Here is a 24,974-nt window from a genome sequence, read left to right as displayed (position 1 = left end):
AATGGATTGAGAAGGGGGTGTAGCACAAACAGGGGAAGAGAAGTGAGTGGAAGAAAGAAGACCTGGATAGGATAAGAAGACAGTATGTTGAAGGAACTGTTGAGGGGGAGGAGAAGGGGAAAAAATTAATGGATGGCCTGAAAGAAGGAAGTTACAAAAACAATGAAAAGAAAAGCACCAGAAAACATAGCACACTGGACCTGCATGATCATGACGAAGTAATATAAAAATTAAAATTATAATTCTTAAAAAGTTATTAAACGACTCCTGGCATCTAGAGATAAAAAGTTATAAAGATTTCATATTTTTGGTTTATTTCAATAGAGTAAGCCTTCCTGAATCCAAGCATGTATGCATATGTTCCAGCAACAAAAATATACCGGCATATTAAAAGGCTACAGTACTTTCATATGACAACACAGCTGCCACACCCCTCAGCTGTTCAGAAGTGACATTTAACCATCTGGTACACTTTTCTCCAGAACTAGAGCATAAGAGCAATCAAACTTGGTAAAGCTACAAGGAAAACTTGCAAAAATCCCTCCCTAAAATGCGGCTCTAACCAATCTGAAACTTTTAAGGGGACTTTTTTTTTTTTTTTTTAGCCCATTTCATTAGGCATTAACTTTCCTGCATATAATATTATTATTATTATTATTATTATTATTATTATTATTATTATTATTATTACTAATGTTCTTCAGCAATTTCTTCTGTGAAAATTGTACCTAAATGTGATTTATTGCTATTGGCGTCCCTGTTGATGAACAAAAGGAGGTTTTACATCCAGCTGCCCTTAAACGTATTCTAATCAATTCTTGATATTATCTGATTCTGCTGGTTACCAGTACACCATAGGGCTGATGACCTTAGATGTTAGGCCCTTTTGAACAACAAGCAAACAAGCAACCTGTACACCATTATTTTAACCATGAAAATATTTCCCATAAAATAAACCCAGAGTGGGAACTACTGTATACCATATTGTAGCTAACCTGATATAGTCGCCGTTTGGGTCTGCCTTGCGCCCGAACCGCACAGGGCAGTAGCAGTGGAAGAACTGTTGGAAAAAAGAGGAACACGAGAGCCACATCCACATACCGGCATTAACGGACCAGTCTGCGTCCAGCAGCAACTCGTCAAACACCTGCAACAAGTCACCCATACAGAACATTTTTAGTTAGTTTATTATTTCAAGAACAGTTAAACCTTGATATCTTGAATCACCCTGGGAGCAAATTTTCTTTCCAGTTATCAAAATTTCGAGATACAGAGAATTCCACTTTTCAGCATGTATAGCACATATTCGAATCATATGTATCTACGGGTTGATGTTGTATACAATGTTATTCAACCCTCTGAACAAAATCCCAATAGAAGAGATGCAGAATATGATACAGAAAAACAATAACATTTGCTTTTAATGACAAATAAGCCAACAGAACTAACTCCTTTAAACTATATTGACTACACCCAATCATATGACAACTATACACAAATCTATCAGGCTGCAAACTTCACCAAAAAGCAAAAGTGTCACTTTTACGACACCTACTTGCTACCCATTCTGAACTATGGCCTGGAAGCTGCAACAATGACGAGCAGGGACTACGATCTATTACAAGCAATGAAAATGAAGCTCCGTAGGTCAAGCATGCAGAGTATCAAAAGGGAAATAATCTGAAACCAATCTGCCACCCACTAGGTCTAAAACAGTAAGTGCTTGATATTCTAGAAGAATCATGAGGTTTGGCAATGTTATGAGAATGTCTGAGATTTACTTTGAAGGCATGAGGCAGGTCTAGAGATGGCTGGATGAATCAAACAGAAAAAGACCTGGTCAACGGAGCCCAAAACTGGAGAAGATACTGGAAGAGAAGTGAGGGCAAGATAGAAGTTTGTTCATTCCACACCCAGCTTACTGGAGTGAAAAATCAAGGACGATGATGACATACTTACAAACATTGATTTAGCAAAACCATGGGTACTATAAATTCAGTAATGAAAATAACTTCAGTCCAGAGAAACAGGACTACACATCTACAGAACACTAGGCAGACCAGTTCTCTGGCATGACAGTGAAGTGTGGGCAGTCTGGAAGAGACAAAGCCAGAATCACCACAGCAGAGACAAGATTTACAAGACTTACAGCAGGATACACATCATGAGATCATAAAAGAAACAAGGAACTGAAGGTAGATCCAGTGTTAAAATGCCTAGGTAGAATTGGAAGGACCAAGTCAACAGAATAGGAAGGGAAAGAATTCCATAGTAGATCTCACACCAGCCCAGAGAAAGTCCTTCTATTGGACGGCCAGCTAGGAGATGGACAAGGACTGCAACAGGCCACTTGGGCGACGATAATGATGCATATTCCTATCCTTTACGATCGTATATGTTTTTCGGAAACATTAAGCAATTCTGTATTCACAGAAAGTCACAAGTCTCTTAATGAGAGGCTGGTGTAGAGAGGAATTATTTATATTATTTATATAGGAGTGAAGAGGTATCCCAAGTTTTCACAATTTCCATACACAGAAAGGGGAACATGTTTGATCACTGCTACCAAAAAGGAGAGTAAATAAAGTAGAACCTCGATTACACATTCCTGGAAACTACGTTTTCCCGTATTATCCGTTCAAATTACGTGGTCCCGCGAGCATCCTAATTAAATCACGTTGTAAATATCACGCATTATCCGTTCCTCGAAGAAACAATTTCCCATACCAACCTTTCAGAAATTTCAGTCTCATCAACGCTAAATCCTCAATCACGCATTTTTCAAGAAACTGTATCTCATGAAAGGTGTTAACGTCGTCATTGTGGTAATTTGAGGAAGCGGAAAAGCGATCGGCGGGTGAATTTGCATAAGGGACCATCTTAGCGTCGCATTCGGGTGGTATTGTTTAGAGAATCAAAGTCATAAAGCAGAGAGTGTCCACAACAATTGGAAGGAGACAGAGCGCATTTCAACAGCTCTACTTGAAGACTGAACGGGTTTCGTCAAATGTTCGTACTTGCAAAGCGTCTACATTATGTCCAGGGTTAGATTTTTTTTTTTTTTCTCGAGTGTATCGCCGAACAGGTTTTCGGCACTTCCCTCAGAGCACTGTACAGTCACTGAGCTTTCAGGCAAGAATCTAAACTGCTCATGCTTAAGTACCACAAATTTAGTATTTTAATATTATCGTATATGATTATGTAATCGAGACCAGAACAGATGTTGCACCTTACATACATAAAGCCATGGGAGGTTTTGGGATTGCCTATTACAGTTTTGGTCCTAATGTAAGACTAGGAATTTCACATTATTGTATTAAAACGTTAAAACCGCAGTCGTTTTATTTGTGCACGTTACATGTAAAAACCTTTGCATCATTTCGCACTCGTACCGACTTGGACAGCGAGCGCGTTTCTCAGCTGAGCTCAGGGTCGCGAATAACCGTAAATTCGGAAGTTTTGATGATATTTTTTCTCTTTCCAATTTAATCGTGATTAGTGACGGACATAATTGAATATAATGCATTCAAAAACTTGAGAATCGATACTTACATTCGAAACAATATTCTCGAGTTCAACATAACCTTTAAAAGTCGATGTAGGCCATAGGACTAATTTGCGCGGTACAAGATTTCCACAGACTGACTATGAACAGTATACTGGTGTCCAAATTACAATGGAAGATTTAAAGAAAAAGGGATTTTGCCATCATGTTGGGTGCTTTTGTAACCAATGTGCTTTATTTTATTAGATTAGAGAATTAAAAAATACTTGTGGTTGATTGTTTGGCTTGTTATTAGGTTTTTCGAACAGTTTGACCAATCAAATTTGCTGAACTGAAAGAAGTTTTCATCGGAAACCGACGATGTTTCTACGGTAAAACTGAATGTAAAATTTCGAGACTTTTTAAAGTCGTGTACTGGTAATTAATTTTTGAAGCCGGCCCCGCGGTCGAACTTGCCTGCATCTCACCTGGAGGGCCCGGGTTCGATTTCCGGCCAGGTCAGGCATTTTTACCTGGATATGAGGGCTGGTTCCAGGTTCACTCATTCTACGATTACCTTTAATTGAGGCGTTATTTAATGGTGAGATGGCGACCCCAGTCTAGAGAGCCTGGAATAATGGGCGAAAGGATTCGTCACACTGACCACTGCAGGCATTCGGACCGAGAAGCGGTCGCTTGGTAGGAGGAAGGCCCATTGGGGCTGTAGTTTGGTTTGGTTTAGGGGTATTTGTAAGATTTTAAATATACCTGTACATATTTTTTTTTTTGTGATGTTTAGCCAAATTGTTCATGGTTCATTCATTCCCTGATTTTCCGTTTTCCCGTGTTGTACTTTTTTTTCGGTGGTCCCTCCAAAAATGGAGAATCGAGGTTCCACTGTATATAAGTCTGCTCAGGTGAAGGATCTTTAACTTAACTTTTAGAAGTATTTATGGTCAGTGACTGACCTTCATGCCTTCCTCCCACGAGATCCAGAGGTCTCCCCTCGTCAAGAAACAAGCCACAGCATGCCTTGCAAGATGATGGATCCAACCTTCTTGTCTCAGTTGTGTCATGATTGCATCGATCCAAGGGAAGCCTGTTTGGCCCTGGAACATGAATTTTCTCATCAGCAAGGCTACACATTCTAACTTAAGAAAAAAAAAAAAAAAAAAAAAAAAAAAAAAAAAAAAAAAAAAAAAAAAAAACAGAAATATGAAAAAGAATACATAATAGGATAAAAACAATGATAGGTTGGAATTGGAAAAGGGAGCAACAAGTTCCCACTGTGGGTGGGGATGGTAGAATACATTCATGGTATCACCTCCCTGTTGAGAGATGCAACTAAACTCTCTTAACTGGGAATGTGGGCTGGCGATCATGGGACCTCCAGCTGAGTCTGGCAACTATGCCATTCAGAAGCTCTTCTTCTCCGCTAAAGCAACCATTATGGGTTCACTGTAAACTGGTACGGATGTCCTTACAAGGTGTTAGCACCTGGATGAAGGTGACAGGCTGAGCCTGGCTTCCCATATATATTGGACCCACTTTGGCAAGTAAAAGTTGAAACATTGCAACTCAATGTAGCGTGGCCTGCTATTTTCTCTGTTGCCATTAACTTTGATTATTGTTACTGTTTGCAAGTTGACAAAGCAGTCTATGTATGGTTTCTTCAAGAATACAGTCAGAAGACACCCATTAACAGAGATATTCTTAAAAGGGGTAACTACCGGGTGAGTTGGCCATGCGGTTAGGGGCGCGCAGCTGTGAGCTTGCATCCGGGAATTAGTGGGTTCAAACCCCATTGTTGGCAGCCGTGAAGGTGGTTTTCCATGGTTTCCCATTTTCACACAGGCAAATGCTGGAGCTGTACCTTAATTAAAGCACAGCCGCTTCCTTCAAACTCCTTTGCCTTTCCTATCCCATCATCGCCATAAGACCTATCTGTGTCGGCGTAATGTAAAGCCAATGGTTTAAAAAAAAATGCAGTATGTTTTTCTACACACAAAGTATGAGTAAAGATAACTTTCATGCTAGTGATGAATGGCTGACCAAGTTGAATGAAACAGTTTACTTTTTTAATATGTATGCTATGTTTTCTTTAAAACCAGAAGTTAAAGCCTATTAAATCTTAATGATCCAACACCCCTCTAGTCCTGAAGGGGTCAGATTATAGAGATTGTACTGAATTTATATGATAAAACTGCAGTAAATTTTAGACTTAACAAGGAAGACTCAATTAAGGAAATAAAGCACAGAAACACATCTACCACTGCAAAATATTTAGAAAATGGAGGAGATAAAAAGTAACAAATACAGTGATACCTTGTTAGTGCATTCCTCATTAACACTTTTACCCGCTTTGCACGCCGTAAATTCGATCACATTTTTTCCAAACCTGAAAATGTTACTGTATTTGTCATCCCCTCTGAAAGAAAAGTAATTTACAACTTGGGTAAGAGCCATCAGCACAGTTGCGTGATTACGGGAAAAGGCCTTCCTGAATTTTAAAGAATAAGTTACACTTTCGGGGAACAAGCCGTTAGCCTCAGGAATGTTCATTTTGCTTGCCGGTTAGCAGCGAGATTGCTGAATAGCAGAGTGAGCTATTGTGCTTGTTTTTCACATTCCATTCAGAAAGTAGAAATGTATTTTGTGCTGAGTGGTACAGTGTAGCTAATATTTGTTGTGCGAAACAGTAGCCTATATCTGGATTAGGAACATAATCATGTGAAATTTACTAGCGTGATGCATATTTGTCTTGTGATAGCCAGTTATGGATAAGGAAAATGTTGTATAATTCCTTAATAATGAAGACAAAATTAAAATCTGTCAGAAAGTGGACTGACATAAGCACATAGATGTCGCGAATGTTGAAAACTTGCACCTTCGAGTTGACTCGAACACTCAAGTTGGTCGAAGGTTTTTTATTCAAAATGGTGACCAAAGACATTTCTCTCACTTGCACAGGGTAGAGTGTAACCTCCAATTCATCGTCGAAGAGTGTGACCAAAAAATAATGTTTAATAACCCACTGCTCCAAAATAAAAGGTTTCTACCTAAATTTGTTTTAGAAAGAGTGTGATCTGCAATGTTGTGCATGTTTTCATATTTGTTATCTTGTGTTTTTCACACCTTTAAATACGTTCATCTTTAGAAATGGCAGATAGGCTTATAATTTTCACTGTACCCGGGGATACGTGACGTAAAATGCCCTCATGTCAGAAAAAACTTATCTAGTGTTTCCATATCCCTGTTGGAAAGTTTTTTTTTTCATATATTCATTAGTACGTTTTCTTCCTTAACACGTTCTTTCTCCTTGTCCCCTGCAGAAAGGTCTTAACGAGGTTTCACTGTATATGAAACTGAAAGAACATGTATCTCTGCGAAAAATAAACACAGTAATATATACAAAACAAACATACATTTTTAAAAATCTTGTTTGCAGGAGTTCATTCAATACAGTGGAAGCTAACACAGAGTCATCAACTTTATGTATTTATATTTATTACAGCCAATGATGGTACCATACAAACGAAAGAAAGAAAATATTAAAATAATGATCAAATAGAAAGCAAGAAATATCTATTAGGTAACAGAATCACTCATTGAGTCATTACATAAATTGATAACTTCCTTTTTCTACACTGTAATGTGTGATTTCTATCACAAAATAGTTCACACCATTCACAAATAAAACTTTAACTGCCTTTAAATACAATCGACTTGAGTTGGATTTGGACCTGCTTTTGTCTCAATGCATTAACCGGGAAGACCCAGTTCACATCGATTGATGATTCAGAATGTGAACTTCTCAATGCTTGAAGAACTATGGAATTACGGAAGGAAGTAAACGGCGTCATAAGGCAAAAATATTGTATTGAAAGAACTCCTGGCAATAAAATTAAGATTTTTAAAAACTGTTGTCTACATTTTAGACAAAAACAGAGTTAAATATTACAGAGAGTGGCTTACTGTAGCCCATTTTGCCAGCGCCTGGGGGTTGCGATCCCAAGGAATCTGCACACAGATGGGGTTGCCATTCATCTTATCAAAGTTTGGGTTGTTAGTTGCTGCACAGTAGAAGAACTCTCGCCAGAGGAGCTGTCCATGAAGAGATAACGGTGGGCGGGCCTTCTTTATCTGTAACAAATAAAGAGACTTAACAATCCACACTGACTTGCTACACAATCTGCGAAGCCCTAAAGAATAGTAACAACTCACATTAATAAAACAGCTCACGTAGCATATGAAAAATAAATTTACACACTGCATTGTCATTTTGCTCTACAAGCTACACAGGTGGACAGAAGATGCTAAGCTTTCAGTATACCGTAATTCAATGTTATTGGCTTTACATCCCACTAACTACTTTGATGGTTTTCGGAGACGCCGAGGTGCCAGAATTTAGCCCATAGGAGTTCTTTTATGTGCTAGTAAATTTACCAACATGAGGCTGACATATTTGAGCACCTTCAAATACCACCGGATTGAACCAGGATCAAAACTGCCAAGTTGGGGTCACAAGGCCAGCGCCTCAACCGTCTAAGCCACTCAGCCCGGTACCAAGCTTTCTAACACCGTAAAATGTACAAGACAAACCCAAATCACACCTGGCCCAAGACATTATCATCATCATCATCATCATCATCATCATCATCATCATCATTACTGAAATCATTTTGGATGAACAAATTATTAACTTATGAAAGTTATATGATATTATCAATAAAACTGTTCAAAGTTGACAATATGGGCTACATATGACCTAAATATAATTATGAAACTAAATCAAAATGACTTGCAGCTTAGGTTGCTGGGGCTGCTTGTGCATTCTTGAGAGCTTACCTTTTTTTTTTTTTTTTGGTAGTAGTTTAACATCGCACTAACACACTGAAGGTTTTTGGAGACTCAAGGATTGGAAAGGTCTAGGATCGGAAAGTTAGCAATCATGGACTTAGTTAAAGTACAGGCCCTGCATTTGCGTGGTATAAAAATGGGAACCATGGAAAATCATCATTCAGGGCTGGCAACATTGAGATTCAAATCCACTACCTCCCGAATGCTTACTTCCTTGCCCATCTCTCATATCGTTCTTCAATTCTGTTGTTTAGTTTATGATGATTAGATGATTACTGTTTGAAGGAGCCTGACATCTAGATCATCAGCCCTGTTTAGTTTTTTCTCATCTCTTTCATCGTAATCCCTTTCTAAACTCTACTTGTGGGTTTTATGAATTTTCACATTTAATTCTGTGTAAATAGCTAATGATGTTCTTTAGTGCACTGTGATGTATTTTGATAAGGAATACCAAAATTTTCTGACAACACAACCAGGGTGTAACTATTGTCAAAGAAAGGAATGTTAAGTCATTTCAGTACTTCTATTTTTTAAAAACCATTCATTTTGGTGATATGCACATTAAGAAAGATACAAAGTATTTCATAAGTTTTGAAATATGGTTGTGGAGAAGAACAGAAAAAGAGTAATGTTGATGTGCTAAGAAGAGACACCAGATAAAAATGATAAGGAAGAGGAACATATCCTGGTTGAGTCACATATTACTACACAGAAATTGTGTTCAATAGAGGGTGATGGAGGGAAAGTAGTTGGACAAAGAGGAAGAAGAAGAAGGTTTGGAATGTTAACAGATGTCAAGCAAGGGAGAAGCCATGACAACCGAAACAAGATATTCAGCACAGAGAATCAAGGAGGATATCCAGTTGACACCTGTCTCAAAACTGATTCACAGAAGCAGAAGAAGAATTATGGCAAAATAGATAACCAAAGCTCTCCTTTATAGGATTATTACTTAAACATGATATTCTCTCCTAAAGGAAAATCTTGAAAAATGCCTAAAATTAAAAAAATACTTCATTGTTATTTAATAACAGTTTCTAAATCGTTGCAGCCAACATGTTTCACCTAAATTCAAAGAGGAGTGCCTCAATGCATGCTTGGTAGATTGTATAAACATGAGCGTGGCAGAAGAGGAACAACAGTGGTTAGCAATGGAAATGAAATGTAAAATCGTGAAAGGAACGACCCAAAGTGGTACACGTGCAGGCTCTGCATACATCATGCAACAACCACTGGTATCACAACAATGTTTCTGAAACTCTGTCTAGCTGAAATCAATGAACTTCACCAGCAGAAGTTCATTAATGTTTCAATTGCATTCATTTCACTTTTATCTACAATAGTTCAGAGAAATTTTTTTTTGCAAGTTGGGGATCGACACAGATAGGTCTTATGGCGACGATGGGACAGGAAAGGGTTAGGAATGGGAAGGAAGCAGCAGTGGCCTTAATTAGGGTACAGCCCCAGCATTTGCCTGGTGTGAAAATGGGAAATCATGGAAAACCATCTTCAGGACTGCCGACAATGGGATTCGAACCCACTATCTCCCGAATACTGGATACTGGCCGCACTTAAGTGACTGCAGCTATCAAGCTCAGTCAGAGAAAATTTACAGCTGTGTGATATGTAATAAACTTCCTCTGCTTATTTAATTTGTAATGGTCTTAAACAGTTTCTTCAACGACCTCTCATGTAGCTGTATTTGTAGCGATCTATAAAGATATAAAAAAATGAAAAAAGACTTAAATTAATGAGACACTCTTGAGGCATCTTAGAAACTTAAAACTCGCTACCAGAGTAGATGATAACCTCAGGATCCCTACAAAAATCGGAAATTTCCAAAATTTCCCAAGGGGACCAGGCTGAGGGGTTTCAAATTTGGGGCTCAGGATAAGAACGCAGGTGTAAGCATTTAATTCACCCAGTGGGATACATGTTTCCAAAGATATGACCTATAGATTTTATGGCCTGAAAAGTTTCCTCAAAGTCCTAATTCTCCCTGCCCCCAAATCAAGATGGTGGACACAATCTGCCAGACGAGCTAGAAAACTGAAATTTGGCAACATTATAGCTTTCAGCCTGTAACTAAAGGAAAAATTCCAAGGTGTCCAAATGTTTAACCTTTTATCCCCCACACCCCTTACCCGAAAAATATTGAAATATGCAGGCAATTTTAATGATGGTGCCGACCTTTGTTTCAAGGTGTTTGATGGCAAAACGGTAAGTTGTATCACAAAACAATTAGCACATTTGCACCCAGGATGAAGATATCTACAACTCTGGTCCTATGACTTTTAGTCTTATCTCAATCCCTTGTATGTTAGATACAGCTGCATTTTCCGATTTCAGGTAAATTTAGTAACATTTCACATGTATTATTTTATCTGGTGACCCATGTATATGACACATAGAATCATCAAATTTGGCCTGCACACCGTCATATCCAGTGTCCATACATGGGCCAAATTTTACGATTCTAGCTGCGACGTAAGTACGGAAAAACTAAAGGAATATGTGAAATCTGTACTAAAATTTCAGATACGATAAAATGTCAAAGAACTAAAATTGTACATTGTTTCATCTTTGATAGGTCTGCCAAGTTTCAAGACTGTAGCTATGTGTTCAAAATAATGTACGATGTTCAGAAAGAGCTACAGAATCAAGTTTTGAGAGACATTAATTTACGCTCCCTTACAAAGAAGAATGGTCAGGGGTTTGGGGACAGAACCCTCAACGAGCAAAAGCGAGTTACATTTAGAAAATTACAACCTAAAAGATACAGATCCATCTCTAGTCTTAATGACTTACCTTTTTGTACAGATCTGTCAGCTGGTAGTAGAAGAGCCTTGTGGACAGGCAACCAAAACGCAGGTACGGGCTGAGTCCAGTCTGACTAGCTAGCAGGCTCTGGGGGGTCATTTTGGGCCTGCCAAACGATGCCACCCACGCCTTCCGCTCCAGGTGTCTTTCTAGCCGAGCGAGAGCCTCGCTCTCTCCTCCCTGCCACACTGGTGGGAGCAGACCGTCTGTATCAAAACCTGTCAAAAAGATAGGACTTTTCAGCTCACGATACAACAAGGACTGTCGACTCAGTACTATACTAAAACACTGGCTTATGTTTTAATGAATCTTATGTTTTAATGAATCATAGTGTACAGTATATACAGATGAACTCTGTCAATTCGCATAAGTAAATAATTCAAACTTTTCTCGTGGTCACTTGACATTCCTACATAACACAATGTTTAAAATTAGAGTTTAATTTGAATATTATTTTGTTTAATTCAAAGTGAAAATACCATATAAGAAGTTCCATATTTTCAAAAAATGATGTTTGAGGATTATGGAATACTGCCTCGGTTTGATGTGAAAATAAGAAATTACAGAAAGCCATTTTCAGGGCTGCCAATAGGTTCAAATTCACCATCTCCCAAATGCAAGCTAACAGCTACACAACCCAAACCACATAGCCAACTCGCATACAGATCTACAGGAGACCGATAGTAAATACAGTACAACAGTTATGTTCATGTAATACTCTATGAGGAATAAAATGGAAGCCAAATGGTGGAGAGAGAATTGACAAGAAAAAAACGAGGAGTTGAACATTAACAACAAAAAGCTGTTGCCGACCAACATGTGGAAAATTTCCGGATGACTTACACATGAATCTTTTGAGCTTTGACGATTTTTCCAAGTATTCATCTGTGTAAAATTATTACAATAAAGTTAGTTGCTAAGACACATAGCGTACTGTGTATTTGTCTTTTTGCATAATTTATGCACCCTTATTATTCAAGACTAAATTTTTTGAAAATTCATGAATAAATATGGTAATTTAAATTTATATCTAGAAAACACTGAATAAGTAGCTAAACACAGATTTGCTGCAGTGAGAATGACCTGTTTGTTATCTGTTGGCAAAATATTGCATACATGCATGTTGATGAGATGAAGAAAAGATGGATGGATGTGATGAGGGAAGATCTGATGGAAAAGAACCTAAATTTTTAAGTAGGTCAGGGCAGAGAACAAAGGAAGAGACTCTTTAGAAACAGTGCATAATGCGAGATAAGTTGTGGAAAAAAAATGAAGACTGCAGGTGTACTACACATTGTGTGGCACTGTGAACGATATCAACAGCACAACTTTAAGTAGGAAAAGTTCCTCATGAGTCAAAGAAAATGGTGTTATATCTTTAATCAAATCCCACATTTTTAAGGTTAACTTTACTTTATGCTAGACTGCTCCTTTAAAGGTAGTGTTGCCAGATGTACGGTTTTGCCCGGGACAATATTTTTTTTCTCTTTTTGTTCCGCGTATAGTGTACCCTTTAAACCGTATGCCCAATGTTCTGTTTTTTTCTAATATCGCAGTTTAGACAATAATATAGTATAGAATGATGCGCGGTTATGATCAAAATATTCTGTATTCTGACCAATGATCAGCCATCACAGTTGAGAACAGCACCTCTGGCTGTGTGCTAGTGGTACTAGTCGGCATATAGAGCAAGAGTCTCCTCCATTTTATTCTTGGGTTGCATTGTGAGCAAACGCAGGACGTGTGCGGTAAACAAGAAACTCGTTTCGCATAGTGTGTTAATTTAAACGACAGCTGCATTAACCACATGGAATATTTTGAGTGATAACCATAATGGATAAATTTATAAATAAGCGAGAACAGGAAGAGATCGATGAAGTTGAAGAGAAAGATACAAAGAAAAGGAGGAGTTTGCAACAGTATCGTTCCATCTGGGAAAAAGATTTTTCCAGAATTACAGCACGTCGTGGGTAATAAATACAAAACATGATGCAGACTGTGCACTGGAATAGCCAGAGAAGGCTTTTCAATTAGTCATGGCGGAATAACAGATGTTCGGCAACATTTCAACAGTGCTTCGCATAAGGAGAGGCAGAATTCAGCACGGCATGCTACTGTATTGAAAAGCTACTTTCAGGAAAATTCTTCCGAGTCTGAAAAGGTAAGTCAACATTTTCATTGTAAGAAATGGACCATTTTTAAATGAGTAGACTCTAATGTAGGCCAATTTTGTTTCCAGAAAAGTGCATCGGAACTTACGATTGTTTACCATTGTATAAAACACCACCTAAGTAACGTCAGCACAGACTGCAATGTCAAACTTCCGTCAGAACTGCTTCCGGATTCTTCCCTAGCAAATAAAATATATTTTTGGAAGACAAAGTGTAAGGCTCTAGTGAAAGTTATATTAGGTCCATATAGTGTGGAATGTGCAACAAAAGAATTTAAAGAACATGTCTTTTTTGGTGTGGGTTTTGATGTTTCAAATAAATGAAACCAAAACAGTTTCCCAATAGCTGGGAGGTAATTTGATGAAAAATAAGGTATTTGTAACAGCCTTCTATGAAGATATGGATGAAAGTGCTATACAAATGTCTCAAAAAATTTATAACAGAATTTTCAAACACGGTTTAATGTAGTCCCAAATTTCAAGCTATACTGCTGACAACACAAATTTTAATTTTGGGAAAAAATTCTGTAGATGTACACCTAAAGGCAGAAAATCCAACCTTGGTTAAATATAATTGTTGTGCACATGTTGTTCACAATTCATGTAAGTCTGGGATGAATTCTATGTCAATTGATATTAAAATATCTATATATTAAAAAAAATTATGAAAACTAAAGTCAGTCCTTCATATTTTTTTTTAACTGAAAGGTATTCATGTACAGATTTGTCATCAGGAACAATAAATCACTCAACTTCCGCCTTCCTCAAATTATTTGATTTTTCAATTTTTTTGTCTCTTTGAAGCAATCAAATCTTTAGTTTTAATTGAGGTACGCAGTTCGTTTTGGCATAAGAACACTCAGTGGATCAAGCTCTTTCATTTCAGCTCTTAACTATTCAAACTGATTGATTCTGAGGAAAGTTATGAGTGCACATTCAATTTGAAGTCTCATTTCTTCAACATTTTTCTCATTGAAGCAATCATATCTTTCGTTCTAATTGAGATATGCGGTTCGCATTGGTCTAAAAACACTCAGTGGATCATGCGCTTTGTTTGGAGGTGATAACTTCTTAAATTGGTAGATTCTGAGAAAAGTTATGAGTACATTTGTCTCCATGACGAAGATATCTGAAGGACTTTTTAACAGTTCGGCGCGTAGTGTTGTTCCAAGGAACATTCAATTCAATTTCTATGTGTGATGTATTTTCAAGTGTTTTGTTGACATAATATTACATTCTATTACCACAGTAGATCATGTGCTTTATTTCATTACTTCAAAACTTTGCAAATACATCCGTGAATATAGTAACGAACAACACCATACTTTGTACATTACGGGCGTAGCCAGTGGGAAACTGCTAGTTGATAATTAAACTACTCGCTTACTTTTCAAATTCAGCAAAAAGAGTTTCACACTTAAAAGAATTCTTTCAGTTTCTTGATACTGAATACATTAATTAGTTAAGACGAGTGCCAACAAGATGGCTTTCTATAAAGCCTGCTATTGAAAGACTGCTGAGAAACGTCTCAGCTATAGTATCTTATTTTTCAAATGTTGATGACTATCCATTATTCATTAAGAAATACTTGTTAGGTTCCTCAGAATTGAATTCTACATATCTACATTTTTCGTTACATTTAGCGGATGTTTTCCATAAGGCAGTCTTGAAAAGAGTGATCTGACAGTCTGTGAAGTATATACTTTTATGAAAAATTTGAAAATGCAACTGGAACAGAGAATGGGGTAATCATTTTTGGGTTACAAAGTGACTTGCACATTAAATAAATTGGATGTTTTGTTTACTGGGGAAGTTAAGGTCTATGAAAATTATTTTATACATGTCTATGAGGTTTGTGTTAATTATCTATGTAGATGGTTCGATTTTTGTGATGATTCTAATGTTTGTTACTGATGAATTGTATAACTCTAGAAAACTTACCTCAGGTTCAGCAAGATTTTAAAGTTAGTGGAGACACTAGGTTTACAGGAAAAGCTGAATATTGATGGATTGAGTTCAAAAGTTGTATAAATAGTCAATTTGTTTTCTGGTGAGGGTGGTGCTGGTGAAAAGCTAAAACTTACTCTCCTAAGTAAAACAATACCAGATAGGTGGGTATATGTCACCGGTTTAATTTGGCCCAGAAAAGCTGAAGAACGTTAAGATTGTACTTAAGTTTGTCTTAAGCATATTTCCAACGAATGCATATACTGAAAACAGAGAGATGACAGGAACAGATGCTCAGTAGATTTTATAAAAAACAAACTTCTTGTGTACTTCAACTATGAAGAGAATTATAAGAAATTTCCCAAGATAATTTTGTGGAATAAGAAACTGCTACACCTTTCTGGATATCAAGAAAGCATTTGATGCAGTGAATAGAGAGAAGGTGTGGGAAGCACCGAAGAAAATTGGAATACAGGATGACATGATACACCGGATCAAGAATTTGTATGAAGATACCCGAAGTAAAGTCAAAACACCTGTAGGAATGACTGAAACCTTTGATATAAAATCTGGGTTAAGACAGGGTGGTGTTCTGTCTCCTCTTCTTTTCATCACTGTGATGAACGAGATTCAGAGAAAAGTTCACCAAACCATTGGAGATAAGAAAATGAAAGTTATATTGTTCGCGGATGATATATGCTTGTGGGGAGACTCTAAAGAAGATCTTCAAGGACAAATAAACTCCTGGGCAGAATCTGCTAAAGAATATCGACTCATCTTCAGCCAAGAGAAAAGTGAGGTAATGGTCATGAAGAGATACGGGCAACCAGTGGGACACATTATTACCAGCTACAGATGAACCATCAATTCAAATATCTTGGAAGTGTTATCTCTGATACTGGTTCTATAGATAAGGAAATTTCCCACAGAATTCAGGCTGGTAGCAACTTTTACAAAATAGTTAAAGACATAATATGGAACAAGAAAATACCAACAAAATGTAAGAGAGTCATAAATGAAACTTATTACATACCAATCCTGACCTATGGTTGCGAAACATGGACCATGAGAAACAAAGATGTTAGTAGAATCCAGGCAGCAGAAATGAAATTTGTCCGTAGCATGATAGGCAAAACACGGAGGGACAGAGTCCGTAATGAGGAAATCCGCAAGCAGGCTCAAGTTGTAAGACTGCAGGACAAAATAACAGTGCAGCGACTGAGATGGTATGGACATATGCGACACATGGGTGATAACAGATTACCAAAACAAATGTACGCTCTAAAACTTGAAGACAAAAGACCAAGAGGGTGACCAAGACTCAGGTACAAGGACATGGTGAAGATTGACATTCAACAGAGAGGACATACTTTGGAAAGCATTGAAAAAGGAGAGAAGTTCAGGGCCGCAACTGGTGGAGAAGCCTCGTTTGCCGACCCATCGCTTAAGATGGAACGACGTGGGATATGAATGGGAAAAATAAAATAAAAAAGAAACTGCTACAAATTGCATCTTCAAATGAAAAAGTACTTGTGAAATGTTCGCGTCAATGTAAAGAGTAACGCATTATTAGTTTGTAATAAATTATGTAGTACCTACATATTTCACGCTGACGTTATATTATTACCGGTATTTATTTGTTAGTATAGCCCTGGTCTCTTCAAATAATCATGGCTATGGTGCCTTAATTTAGCACTGAATGGTAAGGAAATGGAAGTGTTCCTTATTCGCTATCTGGAATCGAGCGAGTGTTCCTTATTTGGCATCTGGAAATCTTGGCAACCCTATTTAAAGATCATACTGCTTACACATCCCAGATCATTAAAAGGTGCATAAATCATATCAACTGCATTCTGAAGACACTGGAAGTGGGCCATGCTAACACAACTTACCGAGACCCTCGCAACCGACTAGACTGAGGGAAGAACGCATAACTACAGGACACTTGTCTGAATGTATGTACCTAGCTCCTCGAGGGTGGGCACTCCGTACCGGTCGTCGTGATCCTCACTCAGGGGAGTGTACATGCCCATGATGTAGCTTGGGGTGATGGTCGGTTCTGCAGGGGGCGGAGAGTCCATGCTCGCCACCACCGTCTGGAACTGGTGGTACGTCAGCGGAGGCTTGCCACCATTTTTCTCGATGATGCTACAGATAGAGGAGAAAAAACAAACACACTTTAAAATAGCTCATAATATTTGATATAGTCCCTATAAATGATTGAAAATTACACCTGTTATGTACACTTTTCAGATATATTCTTATCTTCAGAGAAATTCAAACAGTTCTGAAAATATGTTACTTTGTTAAGATGGAAGCCATTCTCTCCATTTTACAGTTGTAGGCCTATTTCATATTCGACAGACTGAAGAAACCCAAATATTATATTAAAAATACAGTAATCACAAATTCCTGTCGTAGTAAAAAATACAAGAAACATAAAAATAGGAAATTATAGTCTACACAACTTGTGCTATTCAGTTTCTCAATACAGCTAATTTTAATGGGGGAAAAATTATTGAATTTCCTGTCTGGCCACCTGCATGCAATATAGCAATGGTACTGTACACAAATCAAATAATATATAGCCTAGTGCATGCCCAGACTTATTCCTTAACTTTAATACAGAGTTTTGAGTCAGACAAAAATGGCACTAAATCTATTTTCGATTTTTGTGTAACTAATATGACACAAAAATGAAGTCTGCAGCAACAACCTGAAATGCACAGGCAAAACTAAAATTTTATAACATAAATTAACATTAGAGTTCATGGCTGTAAAAGGAGGAAAGTTTTATTATCATGACTATAGCCACAGGACTGCAATTAAAGGATCTTGCATGTATTGGCTGAGGTACGAACTGTTACCAACTTTGGCGTTAAGCCTAGTTTACTGTACTAAATAACACCTAAAGCATACCTTATTTCTAAAATGTTCTATTTTGAAACATTTGAGTCTCTTGTAGCAGAAAAACCCACACACAGGGTTTCCCAATTGTAATGTATTTGTTAATGATAATAATAATAATAATAATAATAATAATAATAATAATAATAATAATAATAATAATAATAATAATAATAATAATAATAATAATAATAATAATAACAACATACTTTATTACAGACTGTTATGCCTTTCAGCGTTCAGTCTGCAAGCTTCTTTGAATTTACTGACTGCCGCCACAATCCTCTAATTGTAACTAGTTCTGTGGCATCATTTAGTTCTATACCTCTTATCTTGAAATCATTACAAACTGAGTCTAACCTTCATCACCATGGTCTCCCTCTACTTCTCTTACCCTCCATAACTGAGACCATTATTCTGCTAGCTAACCTATCTTCCTCCATTTGATTCACATGACCCCACCACCAAAGCCAGTTTACACATACAGCTCCATTTATCGAGTTTATCCCTAAATTATTCTTCATCTTCTCATTATGAATACCCTCCTTCCATTGTTGCCATCTGTTTGTACCAGTAATCATTCTCGCTACTTTCATGTCTGTTACTTCTAACTTATGAATAAGATATCCTGAGTCCACCCAGCTTTCGCTCCCGTAAAGCGAAGTTGGTCTGAAAACAGACCAATGTAAAGATAGTTTTGTCCGTGAGCTGACTTCTTTCTTACAGAACACTGTTAATCGCAACTGCAAACTCACTGCATTAGCTTTACTGCACCTTGATTCAATCTCACTTACTATATTACCATCCTGGAAGAACACACATTCTAAATACTTGAAATTATCTACCTGGTCCAGCTTTGTATCACCAATCTGACATCCAATTATCTTGGATTTCTTACCTACTGACATCAATTGAGTCTAGGAAAGGCTAATTTTCATACCATACTCATTGCACCTATTTCCAAGTTCCAAGATATTAGACTGCAGGCTTTCAGCAAAATCTGCCGTTAAGACCAAGTCGTCAGCGTAGGCCAGACTGTTTACTACATCTCCACCTAACTGAATCCCTCCCTGCCATTTTATACCTTTCAGCAGATGGTCCATGTAAACTATGAACAACAAAGGTGAAAGATTACAGCCTTGTCTAACTCTGCTATCAGTTCTCACTACAGTCCAACTGTCAATATAAATGCCTTTGACTGATTTTAATAATCTACTCTTAATCCCATAGTCCCCAAGTACGCCAAACAACTTTTAGCTTGGTACTTGGTCATACACCTTCTCTAGATCTACAAAACAAATATAACTGTCACTCTCATAGAATTTTTCAATAGCAAAATTGAGAGAAATATTGCTGAACAATAACTTATACAATTTTCATAAAAATTCTGCTCCAAATACCTGAAAATTCAACAGTATAGTGATTCCTTACTTCTCCAACTTGTAGAGCGTATGCGAGACCCGGGAGTAAACCGAGATTCCAAGCTCCTTGCACATGGCCATGATGTTCTGGTCTCGTACCCGTCCAAATGGCTCCGGGTCCTCTTCGAAGGTCAGGTTTGTAGTTCCCCATTCCTGGAACATGACACATAACCCTTCCCTGTAACACCATCAAATAGCCACAGTTTATAAGCATGTAACACTCCGCCACATAACTATCACTAAGTAATACTGATCATCATGATGTACAAGTCTTCGATTACTGGTGTTAAAATAGTTCATCTTTCTGGTGCTGCTGGAGTCACCAAGGTTCATTTTGGTTTTGACTTGCAGTCGACACCACATGAATTTTGAGACAAAATCTTGACTTAGGATTGACTGGTATTCATGTGGAGAGTTGGCGTGGAGTGTCCTAAGTAGAAGAATAAGCTTGAGTGGAGCTTTTGAAAGTAGGAAAGATCATAATATGAAGATAAAGATATTAATTTATAGGACTAGAAGTAAGGGATTAAAATAATTAAGGGAAATGTTTGATAAATTTTCTAGTTTGTTGAAAATATTTAAGAAAAAGCAAGGTAAAGAAGAAAATTGGAAAAATGCTGAAGTGATACTGTTCTTCAAGGAAGGTGATAAGGAAAATTTAGAGAACTATCGTCCTGTGAGTTTGTTATCACACCTTTACAAGCTCCTGACTACAATTTTAACCAACTGCCTCACAAGAGAACTGGATTTTTATCAACCTGCCGAGCAAGCAGAATTTCGTAAAGGTTTCTCATCTCTTGAACACATCCAGACTATTTGTTTTCTTCTTGAAAACACCATTGAGTACAACATCAAGATTCATCTGGCCTTCATTTATTATAAAAAAATATTTTGACTCATGGAGATTTGGGCAATCATGAAGGCACTTCAAAATGCCATGATAAACTCAAGGTATATAAAGCTCCTGGAAAACATTTATGATCAAGCAACAATGGTAGTCAGAGTGGACGAAGACCTGATCACCAATAAAATCCCAGTTGGCAAAAGAGTTCACCAAGGTGACAAAATATCTCCAAAGCTGTTTATCCCTGCCTTGGAAGATGTATTCAAAACCCTTCATTGGGATAATAAAGGAATAAAATTCAACGGGTTATATTTGAACCACTTGCGTTTTGCCGATGGCATTGTGCTCGTAAGTGAAAATCTAGAAGAGCTAGCAAACATGATCCAAGAATTGAAAATTGCCTCTGCTAAGATTGGTTTGGAAATGACCACTGGTAAAACAAAAATACTAAGCCCAGACAGTCAACCAGTTAAAATGGGAAACCAACATATAGAATCTGTCGATGAGTAAATCTATCTTGGACACAAGATAAAACTTGGAAAAGACGACCAACATGCAGGATTCCTTGCAGAATAGGTATGAGTTGGATAGCATTCCGAAAACTAAGATTCATCCTGACCAACAAGGATGTTCCAATTAACTTGAAGACCAAGGTTTATAATACGTGCGTGCTGCCAGTTGCTACTTTTGGTCTGGAAATGATAACTCTGACAATGGAAAGTGCTCGCAAGCTTCAGCGAACACAACCAGCCAAGGAGCGACAGATGCTAGGGATCAGCGTTAGGGATAAGATCCATTCAGAGGACATCAGGAGAAGGGCAAATGTAACAGACATCCTGGAGAGAGTAGCAAGACTAAAATGGTAATGGGTAGGTAGGACACGTAGTTCGACAAGACTACAACAGGTGGACCTCTAGGATTGTTCGTTGGAGACCATGGGAACACAAGAGAGGCATTGGAAGACCCCAGAAGAGATGGCTCGATGACATAAAGCTGTTGGTTGGAACACGCTGCTTCCAAATGGCTCAAGACCGAAGACAATGGAAGCATATGGAAGAGGTCTACATCCAGCAGTGGATTGAAATAGGCTAGAAAAGAGGAAAGAAGGTAAACAATTGATAGGGAATCTACCACCTGGGCAAAAGCCCTAAATGCATCTCAGTGATGATTGATTGATTGATTGATTGATTGATTGATTGATTGATTGATTGATTGATTGATTGATTGATTGATTGATTGACTGAACCTCAGTTTTCCAGATGGGAAACCAGCAGCTAAGTGAGTGAGCGAATCACACCACCAGTATCATTTGCCTATTGTAATAGGCAACTAAAAGGGCACCAAGGTGCTCTTAACTTGGAAGCGTTGGTTGGCGACCAAAGGGCCCTTGGCTTAGTCCTGGCATTACTTACACTTACTTGTGCCAGGCTTCTCACTTTCGTCTATCCTACCCAACCACTCTTTGTCAACTCTGTGTCGAGGCTTAGGGAGTCTCATTTTCACGTTCTTCATCATCATCCTTTTGGGGATCATTGCAAGTACCTAGGTGTTAATATAAGGAAAGATCTTCATTGGGGTAATCACATAAATGGGATTGTAAATAAAGGGTACACACCTCTGCACATGGTTATGAGGGTGTTTAGGGGTTGTAGTAACGATGTAAAGGAGAGGGCATATAAATCTCTGGTAAGACCCCAACTAGAGTATGGTTCCAGTATATGAGACCCTCACCAGAATTACCTGATTCAAGAATTGGAAAAAATACCCCCCCAAAAAAGCAGCTCAAATTGTTCTAAGTAATTTCCAACAAAAGAGTAGCGTTACAAAAATGTTGCAAAGTTTGGGCTGGAAAGAATTGGGAAGACGAGCTGCCCGACTAAGTGGTATGTATTAAATAACACTAGAATGTTTATACTGGGAGAACAATATAAATATTCTAGTGTTATTTAATACAAATAGTTTCAATACAAACCCAAAAATGAATTTTATCACATGTAATAAGTGGTATGTTCTGAGCTGTCAGCGGAGAGATGGCGAGGAATGACATTAGTAGACGAATAAGTTTGAGTGGTGTCTTTAAAAGTAGGAAAGATCACAATATGAAGATAAAGTTGGAATTCAAGAGGACAAATTGGGGCAAATATTCATTTTTAGGAAGGGGACTTAGGGATTGGAATAACTTACCAAGGGAGATGTTCAATAAATTTCCGATTTCTTTGAAATCCTTTAAGAAAAGGCTAGGAAAACAACAGATAGGGAATCAGCCACCTGGGCGACTGCGCTAAATGCAGATCAGTATTGACTGATTGGGTATTCCTGAACTCATATACTGTATTTCAAGTATTAATACAGGATGCTTGCCCAGTTGTACTTCCTCTTAAAACACTAATTTCCACATGGTTAAATTCTTTTGCAAGTTAAGACTTGTACATCATAAAATTAGATATTGCATATCTCAAGAAAGAAAGAAAGAAAGAAGACGATTAAATGTGGCTCTCCTGTAATTCCATTGAGAAATGTTGGTTGGAACCGATTTTTTTTGTAAGGAAGACCCTTCGGCAGGGTGGGCGGCATCTGCTGTGTATGGAAAACTGCATGCTATTGTAGTGGAATTGTGTGAGAGTTGCAGGGATCTTGAGGACAATACAAACACCCAGTCGACGAGCAAGGGGAATTAATCTTTTAAGGTTAAAATCTCCGACCTGACCAGGAATCTAACTCTGAACCCTCTGAAACATTCAGCCCTGGTTAGCGACATGTGTCACCTAGGTGGTTGGAGGAATACAGATACTGGTGCACCCTTGGCCTCTGTCGGTCTTATTTGTGTACTAGCTGATGTACCCGTACTTCATGACAGAATTCTCAGAAGAACTGTTTTTGTGGTTTTCCTAACTGAAGTCAACTTAGACCATTACTAAAACATCAGTAGGAATATAGTGATTAAAAGCAATGTTATCATATAAAATACTCGATCAAATGAAAAACCGCACATTTTCTCACTTTTAACGAACAGCACTACGGTTGGAAAATGGAAAATTCTAAATTCCCATGGAGGGAATTAGATATTTTTCACCAATACAGCATGTCAAAAACATATCAGATGTAAGGCTTTTCAGGCGTATGCTCTATTTGCTCTATTATATGTTTTCAGCACTACGGTGCCGAACTAACAGTCCAAAGTTCCATTCCTGGAATAACCAGGCCGCAGACAGCCGTGAACACTCCTCTGCCATTATTCCGTTAAATATGCACACTGCTCATTCCAATCAGTGCCTCAGAGTAGGGAATGAATAGCTCGAATGCTATGATGAACCAGTGCGTTACGTACCAGTAGTATCAGAAAATTAATGAACCAGAGGAATGGCATGCTAAAGAAGAAATTTACCTAACACCCCAGCTACTTCCCATCAATATTCAGGCAGGTTGTTATACCTGGTACAACCGGGTGAGTTGGCCATGCGGTTAGGGGCGCGCAGCTGTGAGTTTGTATTTCGGGAGGTGGTGGGTTCGAACCCCGCTGTCGACAGTCCTGAAGATTGTTTTCTGTGGTCTCCTATTTTCACACCAGGCAAATGCTGGGGCTGTACCGCTTCCTTCCCACTCTTAGCCCTTTCCTATCCCATCGTCGCCATAAGACCTATCTGTGTCGGTGCGACGTAAAGCAAATTTAAAAAAATACTCAGTATACAGCAGTAATCTCATCTATTGGATGAGTGGCAAGAGAGACACAAAGCACATCACAACAAACAATGGTCAGTGTTATGTTATTGTTGATCAATGTTATGAGCTTTCTGTGATATTAGGGCGTCTTACAAAATTATTTATAGCGTAGACTGTAGTTCCTTATTCCCCGACTTTGCATACCGATTTTCATTAAATTCTGTTTACCCATTTTCTCGTGACTCGGCGCTGATAATGGACTTAGCAACAAAAATCCCAATTCATGAATATCTTTCTTATCATATCCGGTACGGTACAAGTGTATAAGACCTAAATGATCGGAGATCTATAAATATAATTTGATACTATGTAACTTTAGTTATGCAGTATTTGTCGATACGACCTCCAATAACACAAATATTTGAGAATTAAATTTTAGGCCTGCCCCTAAACTACCATTTTACTCAGCGTGAATAAAACTATTTATGGCCTAGATTGTAGCGACTTACTCCCCGACTTTGCATACCGATTTTCATTAAGATAGGACCACTAGTAACATAAATATTTGAGAATTAAATGTTAGGCCTTCCCCTAAACTACCATTTTCATCAGTGTGAATAAGATTATTTTCGGCCTAGATTGTAGCGACTTATTCCCGGACTTTACATGCCGACTTTCATTAAGATAGGCTCACTGATAACAAATATTTCAGAATTAAATGTTAGGCCTTCCCCTAAGCTACCATTCCTCTCAGCGTGAATAAGATTATGTATAGCCTAGATTGTAGAGACTTATCCCTGGACTTCAGTCCGACCCGTTGGCTGAACGGTCAGCATATTGGCCTTCGGTTCAGAGGGTCCC

The 24,974-nt window shown here is 38.0% G+C and overlaps 1 protein-coding gene across 1 annotated transcript in view; it reads right to left on the bottom strand.

Moving 5' to 3' along the window:
- LOC136885684 (cryptochrome-1) overlaps window positions 1–24,974 on the bottom strand; it is a 132,275-nt gene that overhangs the window by 16,695 nt on the left and 90,606 nt on the right. Inside the window, exons 3-8 of the mRNA XM_067158389.2 lie at window positions 19,620–19,762; window positions 17,245–17,429; window positions 11,153–11,382; window positions 7,460–7,627; window positions 4,453–4,593; window positions 996–1,147 (exon numbers count right to left, since the gene is read on the bottom strand). Of these exons, the coding sequence (XP_067014490.1) occupies window positions 996–1,147; window positions 4,453–4,593; window positions 7,460–7,627; window positions 11,153–11,382; window positions 17,245–17,429; window positions 19,620–19,762 (1,019 nt within the window). The remainder of the gene's footprint in view (window positions 1–995; window positions 1,148–4,452; window positions 4,594–7,459; window positions 7,628–11,152; window positions 11,383–17,244; window positions 17,430–19,619; window positions 19,763–24,974) is intronic.

This window comes from Anabrus simplex, chromosome 14 (assembly GCF_040414725.1).
Source record: "Anabrus simplex isolate iqAnaSimp1 chromosome 14, ASM4041472v1, whole genome shotgun sequence".
Lineage (NCBI taxonomy): Eukaryota > Metazoa > Arthropoda > Insecta > Orthoptera > Tettigoniidae > Anabrus > Anabrus simplex.
The sequence above is the reverse complement of the archived record's forward strand: the minus strand, read 5'-3'. Positions and strand labels throughout refer to the sequence as shown.